At 45.8% G+C, this 11,647-nt stretch overlaps 1 protein-coding gene across 1 annotated transcript; it reads right to left on the bottom strand.

Annotated features, from left to right (window-relative positions):
- Positions 1–37: 37 nt before the first annotated feature.
- Positions 38–11,383, bottom strand: WFIKKN1 (WAP, follistatin/kazal, immunoglobulin, kunitz and netrin domain containing 1). The gene is made up of 2 exons (XM_063143569.1): positions 10,606–11,383; positions 38–1,961 (listed from the first exon to the last, which is right to left on the bottom strand). Exons 1-2 carry the CDS (start codon positions 10,765–10,767, stop codon positions 468–470), a joined length of 1,656 nt encoding a protein of 551 aa, XP_062999639.1. The 5' UTR covers positions 10,768–11,383; the 3' UTR covers positions 38–467.
- Positions 11,384–11,647: the final 264 nt, after the last annotated feature.

The following is an 11,647-nucleotide window of genomic DNA, read 5'->3' as shown; positions in this document are numbered from 1 at the left end:
AGGGAAGGCAGGGGAGATAGCAGCCTCCACTGTGAACTGGAGAAGAAACACAGGATTATTTTATTATTAATTTCACATAGGCTGGAGCGGGATGGAGAGGAGGGGGGGTCACAGGCACAGATAAATTACAGCTCACACAAAAACAGACAATAGGTAGTTACAAGCATAATGGAGCTCACTGTAACAGAATCGCGATAATAACTGAAAACATTTTAAAACAAAAGGGTGGTCCATAGAGCTGGCCTGAGGGGCGGACGGGAGTCGGCATTCCACCCCTCCACTCTCACCGGCTTTGATATGAAGGTTTTCTAGGGGTAGCAGAATCTGCCCTGCCAGTCTCCAAGCCAGTCCTGTGTAGCTGCAACGGCATGAGAAGAGAATGGCCGAATCTTCGGGGAGGGACATCTTTTTGTCTTCCGTCATCCCTTCTCCACAAAGGGCGGCAGCAGCAGCAGCAGCAGCCTGCACTAGTCCTGGAAGCGGTTGAGAAGGTCGCAAGTCTTCTTCTCAAGCAGCTCGTAGATCTTCTTTACCCGCTTGTCGTTGGCGGCCCGGACGTAGCTGTTGGGGTCGAGGACGGCCATCCCATCGTGCACCTCGCCCATAATGATGAGGGGCCCGTCTTCAGTGGTCATGTTGGGACAGGGGCAGTTCCAGTCCATGTCCGTCAAGGTCACTTCCAGGTACTTGATGTTGAAGAACTTGAGGCCCATCTTCTCGTCCTTGAGGACGTCGTCCAGGGCAAAGCGGGCGATGCCGGAGTCCTGGTCCTCGATGATCTCCGTGAGCCTCCCCACGATGGCGAAGTCGCTGCGGCAGAGGCTCAACACCATCTTGTTCTTCAGGCGGCACGCTTTGCACTGCAACGTCTTGGGGAAGGGGCAGACGTCCTCGCAGCTCTCCTTGCTGTCGAAGCTGTTCTCGTTGCCCTCGCAGCCACCGTAGATGAAGGAGTGGCACTGCTTCATCAGGTGGTTGTAGGCCCAGCGGGGCTCCCAGTTCTTACAGGGGCCCTGCACCATCGGAAGGGTGCACAGGTTGACCGTGTTACTGACGCAGGCCCGTTGGCACTCCTCGTAGGTGTCAAAGTGGTTCTGGTTGCCCCCGCACCCGCCGTAGCGGAACGTTGTGCAGGAGCCTTTCCTTGACTCAAAATACCAGCGGACTTGGTGGGCCTCGCAGTCCTGTTTATCGGGTTCCTTCAGGCACTCGCCAGGTGGGAGCTGTGGCGTACTGGAGGCCCTCGGCTCCCCTCTGGAGTGCTCCTTCTTGATGACCGAGAGAGGGAAGTCCGCCCGCAGGAGGCCAGCAGAGTTCCTGGCTGTGCAAGTGTAGATGCCGGCATCCTCCGGCTGCGCGTTGTAGATAACCAACTGGCCGATGTTGGTGACGACCACGTTGCCGTACATCTGGTCGGGCCGCATGATGAAGTTTTCCTGGTGGTCGCTCTGCTTCTCCCACGTGATGTCGGGACGGGGCCGCCCGCTCACGTCACAGTGGAAGCTGACGGTGCCGCCCACGTAGACCGACTGGTGGAAGGGGTTGTTGTAGAGGGCTGGCGGGATGGGCAGCTCAGCAGCCGCGCCAGGAGTCGGGTAAGCGGTGGTTTCCATCGGCACGGGGCTGGTGTTGGGCCAGGTGAAAATGTACTTGCAGGGCACCACGGCTAAGCTGATGCCCCGGATACAAGCCTCAGCGTCCATGTAGCACTTGTTGTAGTAGGTGAGTCCGTCGGAAGCACAGGTGAAGCTGGGCTCCTTCTCACACCTGTCCTTGCACTTGCAGACGGGCTGCCCGTCCCAGATGTCACAGTCTGAGCCCTGCTGGGTGCACACGAAACTCTCACAGGTGGCCTCCTGCACCTGCTCCAGGGAGGAGAGGCTTCCGTCGGCGTAGCGGGCAGCCACGCAGCTCCGCAGGCCACAAACGTTGGTGCAACATTTCTCGAAGCCTTCGCAGTCCTGTTGGGAAAGCAGGAGCAGAATGTTTTAAGGTCAGGCGAATTTGCAACCTTCTTGGCATCAACCGGGTCTTAAGGGCATAGATAGCTGCCTTATACAAAGTCAGACCGCTGCCCCATCTAGCGCTGTACTGACTGGAAGCATCTATCAGTGTTTCAAATGGGAAAAGTTTCCAGCCCTACCAGAGGCGCCGAACATTGAGCCAGGCTTCGGCCTCTCCCCAATGAAACGAAATGGTTTTCGTTTCTAGTTTGTAAGCTGCCTCTCTACACTGCTATCCTCAAGGCAGTTGGCAAATCACTCCAATGACAAAATATGTAACAAAAATAGCAATTCAGTGCAATCAAAATATTTCACCATGAACAGTAAAATAAAAAAAAACTATTTAGATCAGTTTACATACAATTCAATCTGTTTCAAATAAAATTACAAGATAGCAATTTAACAAAATATCTGCAACTAAATCACCACTCCCAACAGTTACAGTGAAGCATTAAACTATTATAAAACAATCAAAACAAATGCAAAATAATGTCATAGACCATGCAGAAATAGATCAACTAGTTTGCAAGGTCACATATCATATTGCAGCCTAATTTGAAATACGAATGCTTTTATTACGATTTTATCTTGCCCTTCCTCCAGTAGGTTAAGTGAACAGCCCAAGGTCACCCGGTGAGCTTGACTGAGCGGGGATTTGAACCCAGTCCCAATCTAGCTCTCTAACCACTACACCAAGTTGTATGTTCAATGGGAGGTGGGGGACCAGGTCTTTAGGATTGAACATTAGTTTAGCAATAAGTGAAGCCTCGTGTGGTGCAGAACGGTAAAGCAGCAGTTTCTGCAGCTGAAACTCTCCCCACGGCCTGAGTTCGATCCCAGCGGAAGCTGGTTTCAGGCAGCCGGCTCGGGTCGACTCAGCCTTCCATCCTCCCGAGATCGGTAAAATGAGTACCCAGTTAGCTGGGGGAAAGGTAATAACGGCCGGGGAAGGCAACGGCAAACCACCCCGCTATAAGGCTTGCCAAGAAAAGGTCAGCGAAAGCTGGCGTCCCTCCAAGAGTCAGTAATGACTCAGTGCTTGCACGAGAGGTTCCTTTCCTTTCCTTAGCAATAAGTAGGAAATCAACTGGAGAGTGTACAAAGGAAAGGTTGCTAAACAGTTGTAATGGTGAGGCAATAAACATGTAGTGTGATTTAATAAAAAAACAAAGAACACCTTTGTCCTTATTCAGGCCAGAGGAAATAGACTTGAATCTCTTGATGAATTGTACTTCAGCATTTTCAAATTTGGATGTCTTTAAAAGGGGGGTTGGATAAATTCCTGGAGGAAAAGGCGATCAATAGTCCTGATGGCTATGAGCTACCTGCAGAGACAGCCTGCCTATTTACACCAGTTGCTGGAGAACATGGGCAGGAGGGTGTCCTGCTTGTGGGTTCCTGGTCAACAGCCAGTTGGTCACTGTGTGAAAAGAATGCTGGACTAAATGGAACCTTGGTCTGATCCTGCAGGGCTCTTCTGTGTTGTTTTGGGGTTAAACAACCCAGGGTTAACCTGCAATTCAACCTTATGTGAGAACTGGGTGTGTCCTTTAGTGAGGATGGCTCCTTCATTGTTTAACTGTCACTTTTACAGACTAAATTGTTCTAGGATATGTAGGCTTAGGGTATTTTCACATGTCACTGAAAATGTCTTTTTTCTTTCTTTCCCATGCCTGTAATTTGAATGTAAAACCAAAATGATTTAGAATGCATATTTGCTGTAAAACGGATCCCCTTCTGCTGGCTATCCTGCATCTATAAAATTCACATGTGCACTCAACAGCTAAGAGAGACTCAAAGATACAAAATCATACTGTGTGTGAAAATACAATATTTAACAAGTCATGTTCTCTTTTACCCAAGGGTTTTAGAATAGCCTCTCAAGATGATTTTTTCCCAATTGGTGGAAATACTGTGCTTGCATAGGGACGTAATCTTCTCTTGTACCTAATTTCTCATAATCTGTGCAGGTTGAAAAGGGCACAACTATACTATTAAATGATTTTTTTTTTTATCTCAATTCTATTGTCATGTCTTCTCCCAGAGAATCCCTGCAATTGTCTAAACAGGGCTTGAAGAAACCCACCCCCTTTACAGAACTACAGTTTCCAAGTTTCCCTGAGGTGAGGAAAGGACAATTAAAACCAGTTTAAATCTGTGGTGCAGGTATGCCCCACGTGTATCCTGGATTTGTATCTAACCACTGAAGTAGGATATACCACAGTACTATTGCTGAGCACACATTAAAATGTGAAGAAAAAGTATGTGATGCATATCTCCTTCAGCTTGCAAACTGGGACAGAGATGGCATGTCTAAATGCTCCACACTGTTGAAATAAAAAACAACTCCTTGCACCAAGAAAGCTAGCACTTCATAGGGAATAGTGCTAGTCTGCCCTGACATGCTAGCTTTCTACTGGCAATGAGTTTTTGACCTGGAGGAGCATTCAAACGGGAAACTCCTCCAACTGTGTTCTAAAGTGTTACTCTCCAACAAAGATGCAGCCCAGTTTACTCAGAAGGAAACCCCACATGATGGGACTTAGTCCCAGGCAAGCATGCAGAGGATTGTGACCTAAATTTGTTCTGGAGTTTACTGAATGATTACTTCTTTTTCTTTTCTTTTTTAACAGTTGAATAGGCCATTTTGCCAGTGGACATCGTTCAGTTCTGAATGAAGAAGGCATTTCATTTTTTAAGATAAAAAATGTACTGTTATAATTAATGTGCAATGTTGCATTCCAGATGTTGTGTGCATGTATGTATATGTATAAACACACACAAAGAGAGAGAGAGAGAATTTTGAATATTTCAAAATCTCTTCGGGAAGGGGTATCCCCCAAACTCTGCAGAAGTAATATCATATGGTACACTGACTACAATATTATTCACTGTTAATTTAAGGCACAACCAAATGCGCTTATAGTCCTAATATGATGTGGTATAGGCCTAGCATTTACTGAGGGGACAACCAGGGTGTATGTAGGCTGTACCTCAGCAGGTGAGGACATGCATGAAGGAATACTCCTCCCCCATAAGAACTTCCCACATATACCATATTTCTTCAATTCTAAGACGCACTTCCCCCCCATATAAACATCTCTAAAAAAGGGGTGCGTCTTAGAATTGTGGGTGCGTTTATTATTTCTTAGAATCAAAGCTTTTTTCCTGTTGGTGGTACTGAAATTAGTGTGCGTCTTACAATCAATGGCGTCTTACAGTCGAAGAAATATGGTCTCCTTGTGACATCTGTGTAAAGGATTAAAAAAGACTCATCCAGTCATATGAACCCCCAGCGTAGCCCAGAGACAGAAGTTTATTAGCAATGTGAAAACTAACCCATGCTCTCTGAAGGTTCAGAGATGAACTTCTGGCCACTGTGTGAACAGAGCGCTAAACTAGATGGACCCTTGGTCTGATCCAGCATCAGAGCTCTTCTGATGTTCTTAACTATTTGGCTTGCTGTGGACATGCCACTGAGTTGTGCATGAGGCATCAGGTGAGCCCATTTACAATATGGCTTGCCTAACGTTGGAACTTCCCCAACCTTTGAAAGGAGACCTTTTTTATACCTCATAAATCAGTTTAGGCGAAGAACAAAATGGCTGCTTCATATAACTGGGACCTTCATGAACTTTTTCTTAACAAGAAGGGGTCTCTATGTGCAGAAGGGGCAGCAGGGCAATGCTACGAGCACATCTGACAATGACCCTGTTCAGGCGACATGCTAAGCTTTGGTTAGGCCGCTAACCCTTTTTGAAGCAAGTGGTTAGTGAGCCTGTTTAAACTGTGGTTATGCAGCCAACATGGCTTGGAATGGTTCACATGACATGCTAAGCCATAATGTTTATCTCAAAACCACTGTAGCTTAGCGAGTCGTCTGAACAGGGTGGTTGTGCGCCTCCCCATCCTCTTCCAATGTTCATGTGGGGAACACTCCCACATGCGGCTTAAGAGGCTGAAACTGAGGCAAGCTTCAAATGTCTCTTGAAAACATACTTGTTTACACAAGCTTTCCTTGACCTATAACGGAGTGTGACACTGCCCTGTTTTATTGTCTTTCCTTTAATTAGCGTTTTTAATTATTATAATATTGTTTTTATATAGTATGATATATGAATTTTGGTGTGAACAACTTAAAGACTTTATTATACTAAGTGGTGTAGAAGTATTATAAACATTTATTTATTTATTACATTTATATCCAGCCTTTTTTTCCTCCAAGGAACCCAAGGCGGCGTACATAATCCTCCTCCTCTCCATTTTATCCTCACAATAACAACCCTGTGAGGTAGGCTGGGCTGAGAGTCTGTGGCTGGCCCAAAGTCATCCAGTGAGTTTCCATGGCTGAGTGGGGACTAGAACCCGGATCTCCTGACTCTCAATCTGACACTCTAGCCACTACAGCACAAACAAATAATACAAGTTGCACGTGGCCATCTTCATTAGGAAATCATATGTCCAAGGGGGTCCATGTGATCAGGAACCCATTGGAGCAGTTCTCCTGAGGTGGGCACCTTCACCCCTTGAAACGGTAACTTGTCTGAAATCCTAGTTTGCCCTTACGGCAATAAACCACGTCAGCCACCCAAAAGTCCTTCTATAAACAACAACGCGCACTCTCCCACTCTGCCTTGAACACATCCCAGAATACCTATGTGGTGCCACATTTCTCTCTTCGTCCACCCCACCTCATGCACCTCCAGGCTGACTGTTTCTAGTGCTTATCTTTAATCCTCATCTCCAGCTGAAACAAAATTCATGCACTCATCTGTGGATCCCCGTTGTCATTAGGACTGCAAACTCCTCTGGACAGAGAGCCGCCCTTTTTCGCTTGTGCCATGCTGTACATTGCAGCAAAAGCGGGCCTGTGACAGAGCAGTAAATGCCACCTCACTCAGGCACCCAAAGTCAGACAAGTTATTTTAGCACATGAGGTAAATAAATAAGCATCCCACAAGCACTCTCCCTATTCCTAGCAGTAAAAAAATACAACAATAACCATGCCAATAACTAACAATGTGATGCGTTTTCATAACATGAAAAGTTTGCTGCCTGAAGCTGGCTTTATACTGTTTATGTGTGTGTGTAAAAAAGTTATAATCCTTCACTAAACCCTGTTATTCTCTTGCTCCATGTCACATAACTCATAGGAACAAAACTGAGAGACTAAGGGCCTCCTCTGGTTTGCAGCCTAACATAAGCAGCATTCAAAAATCTTTAGGCCTTTTGAATGTTCAAAATAGTTGTATCTTAACTGCTGCTACTCAGCAACTGGCCTCTTAACAGACAGTGGCCTGGTTTGCATGGAACAAGAAGCCATTGTGGGTGAATTTCCACATGGGGCTTCTCATTTAGATGGCGGCTGCCATTTTGAATATTTGAGCTGCAGCAGGGGCGCACTGTAGCTTCTTGTTATGTGCAAACCCAGCAAGGGTGGGTTGATTGACAAGCCATCCACAACCCTAAAACAGCCCATGGGCTCAAATATTCAAAATGGTGGCCACCACTGCCGCTGCAACAAGAAGTCCCACAGGGAAATTCATTCATGGTGGCTCCTCAATACATGTGAATCAGGACAGTCTCTCTTTTTCTTTTTCCAAGATTGAAGGCCTCAAGGGTTGCTATTGGGTTAATCTTGGATGATTAATATAAATAATGGAGGTAGCTGTCCTCCTCACCTCTAAGGCATGCTTTGTTGTGAAGGATATCCAAAGGTTAGCGTAGATCAGTCTCAGAACACTGGATTTAAAAGTTAAGTTGGATAAGTTGCCAAAATGTGAAAAGCTACAATATTGAGTATTTTAGGGCATTCTCATGAACATACATCATGAACCCACCCCAGATCAGCTGCAGTTGTTTCACCATACTGAACTGGTTGTTTGATGGATCTACCCTAGGGTCTGGATCACAATACTGATCTACATAAATTTGAAGGAATAGCAATGATCAGAAACCAGCAAAAGGACATTTCAGCCTCTTAGGACACTTTGTGAATGACCTTAAGATGGCCATTCTTGAACAAATGATTTTCACAGACAGATACCAACTTGAGGTACAATTCATCGATTCAACTTCCCCCCCCCATGGTTTGAATAAGGACAAAAGTATCATTGTTTTTTAAATCACACTACATATGTTGACCGTATCACCATTGCAATGATGTGTGTGTTATCACCCAACTACGTTTTGTGAATGGCAACTGTCAACGTAATCACTGTCTACATTTTTTGTATTTTAATTCCTCCCAGCATGTGTATATAAAGCTACCAATTTGAAGTTAACCCTTCATGCCTCTAATGAAGTGAACAGTGTCCATGAAAGCTTATATCAGAATAAATTTGTTACTTTGAAGTGCCTCACGATCCTTTGTTTCAACTTAAAAAGAGGCATTTTCACTCACATAGGAGAGAATGCTTTTTCACAGATGATGCCTCCCATGACACAGATATGCATTATCTAAACACGCATAGGATTGTTCCCTGTTTGTCTAAGATCCCAACTGAAAAAAGCGTCTCCAGTTTGCCACGTGGAAAAAAAATGCTAGTTTTGAAGACGTCTCCAGTTCCCAGATCCAACAACATAGCACACGTCATGCCATTTGAGCATGTAGCTCCTCAGATGTAAACATGCAAACTGAAAAAAACAAATCTCATTCAAGTTCCAGTAATGAGGGACCAGGAAAATCGATAGCAAAGGCAAAAGGTGTGGTATATTTAAATGCCTCTGTAGTGAAAGTATCCCTCAGAGGCAGGAAAGGAAGGGGGCTGTATAGGCCTTCTAGCAACCGTTCACACCTCCCAGGGGAAATTCCCTCACACTCTGAGGGCCGTGCTACACAAGAAAGATTTCCAACCTGGGAAGGTACAGAATTAGCTTCCTATATAGTGGTTACTGTATCAGTCCAGGAGTGGGAAGACTCCAGTTCAAATCCCCACTCAGCCATGAAAGTGACCGGAAAACCTTGGGCCTGTTACTAACTCTGATGGTTGTTGTAAGAAAAAGAGGAGGAGACTTTGGATATCACACATCCTGGAGGAAAGATAGGATTGAATTGTAAATAAATAATGCATTAAATTTTAGATGATGATGGTAATAATAATAATAATAATAATAATAATAATAATAATAATAATGTACTATGGCAACAGGAAAAGGTCACAATTATTCAAAACAATTATTATGTCTCACATTCTGACATCCAGACTATCCTAAGACATTTTGCTGCCTGAGGCAGAACAGTGAAGGTTCTTATCATCTTAACCATCAAGGTACATAGTTCCCAAGGCTGGCAAAAAAAATAAATTGGCACGTGAAGTAGAAAATCCCACCAAGTGCCTCTCCCTGGAAGTAAAAGAAAATGCAACAATAATAAACCCAGTCACTAGAATTTGCTACCCTTTAATGCCATCCCAGACCAGCTACTTGAAGCGACTGCTTTGCTCTGAGTAACGGTAGAGCAAGCTTCCAAAATCCACCACCACCTGAGCAGACAGTCCCTTCTGATTTCCTCGTGGTAGAGTTGCCTCTGGCACAACCACACCGTCAAGCAAAGAGGGGTGTTACGTCCCTTAACAGCGTGATTAAACTCTCTTATTTCTGCGACTCATCCAGACGCTCAGTCAAATCATCCTGCTTTAGGGAACAGCATGCGAAAAGGTGGCAGCAGCAAAACTAGGGCACTGATATGCATGTGTAAAACATATCTAAAGGCCAAGGGAGACTTCCAAAGGTCTGTGCGCGAGAAAAGCTTCATACTAGCACAACTTTCTGCATATGTCCATAAGGAAGAAGTTTTTCTATGGATGTAGGCAGATGGAAAGCTGATTAAGGTGCAAAGCCTACACACACACTTACTTGAAGTAAATTCCATTTAATTCAATAGGATGCATGTAGGATACATAGGATTGCACTGCACAGCTATTAAACGGGGGAATAGCCCTCCCAGGGGTTTACATAACCCTGCCCTAAAATGAAGACATAAGTACAGTAGTTGAACAAGCTGCACTTGTCTCTGAAGCCTCCAAATGAGAAAGTTTCTCTGAGCATGCATAAAGTGCTTGCTGCTGAACAAATGCAAGGAACACCCCTACACACACTCACACTCCTGCACTGAGAACTGGGTGCATGTTGAATTCTGAGTCCATGTTTTCTGTTTTACAGCAAGGATCTCTCCTAGATCTATACGGCATGGCAAGGATCTCTCCTGGACCTGTTAACTGAGATCCTTTTGAACTAGGAAAGCCAGAGACTCTGTAATGGACTTCATGCATGCCATAAAGCCTATGACCATATGAAGATATGCAGATCATTGGTTCATGGAGGGCAACATTGTCTGCTTTGACTCATCTTAGGAAAGTTGGGAGTGACCAATGCTAGAAATGCCAGGCACCTTTTAGATGGGAAGTATGTGCCCTACAGCTGAGCTATGCAGCTCCCCCTCCTCGTCTTCCTCCTCCCTGCCACCAACCTGCTTTATTCACCCTCCTTTTGCCATAGAAGGGCATTTCATCCAAAGAGAGCAGCAGCACCCCCTGCTGGCCAGGCCTACGATACAGCTGGGATGATGTTGGAATCTGAAGCTGCAGGCTGCGGCACTCACCTGATCCGTTTGGCACTCCCGTTCACAGGTGCTCTGAGCATCCACCCAGAGGTTGGGGTTCAGCTGGTTGGGGCAGACGCCCAGGTGGCTCATTCTGATTGGCTGCAGGCTGGCCCCTTCTGCCAGGACAGACAGCAGAGAGAGGATCAGTGAGGGCAGCATGGGGTCTGGGTAGTGCTCCGAACCTGCCCCTCCGAGCCTTCTCTGGCAGCCTTCTCGCTCTGAGTCCTTTCCCTGCAGAAGTCCCGAAAGGCATCCAGCTGCAATGGGCTCCTGTAACCCACTGCGTCTCTCTCTCTTCCCGCCACCCCAACCGAGAACTGTCTTCCACTTTGCCCTGTGTGATAGACAAAACAATCACATCTGCAAAGAGTGGAGCGGGAGAGGAGGGTAGAGAGAGACAGAGACAGAGAGATAAAATAAAAGAAAGAAAGAAAGCCCTCTTTATTCTTTCTCTCCCCCTCCGTTCTTAATTCCCCCGGTAGGATCTGTTCATCTTATCTCCGTCCTTGATGCCTAGTGTCCATTCCGCACCACGCTGCTGTTTCTTTCCAGCTCCAAAATTCCACAAGGGTCTTCCACAAAAGAGCATAATTCAAGCAGGCCCGGTCAAGAACAGCAAGCACACCCGTTTGCCACTCCTTCGGGAGAGGTGGCTCCCAGTCTGATCTTCTCTTCCCTCAAACTTCAGCCAGTTGTGGGTGTTGTAGGATTTGGGGTTTTTTCTATTTTTTTGCCCCCTCCGTAGTCAAGGAGTTCTTCCAATTCCCAAGGTTCTTAAAAAAGAAAAGAAAAAAAGGGGTGGGAAAGAGAGAAACCCTAAGAGGGAGGGAGGGGAGTTGTTCCAGGCCAGAGGCAGATGTAAATTTCTATTTCTTAAAAAAAATATATCTTCTGGACTTTGCGAAGACAATTTGGGAGCATCCACAAGCAGATCAAATCCCTGGCCAGTGCTAAGAGAGTTATAAAGCTGCTCTGGGTGTGTGTGTGTGTCTGGGATGGTGGGGGGGGGGGGAGAAAAAAGAGGAGGAGGGGGGTTGTA

The sequence above is a fragment of the Elgaria multicarinata genome, chromosome 17 (genome assembly GCF_023053635.1).
Source record: "Elgaria multicarinata webbii isolate HBS135686 ecotype San Diego chromosome 17, rElgMul1.1.pri, whole genome shotgun sequence".
In the NCBI taxonomy this organism is placed as follows: Eukaryota; Metazoa; Chordata; class Lepidosauria; order Squamata; family Anguidae; genus Elgaria; species Elgaria multicarinata.
Note: the sequence above shows the minus strand (reverse complement) of the source record. Positions and strands in the feature narration are given on the sequence as shown.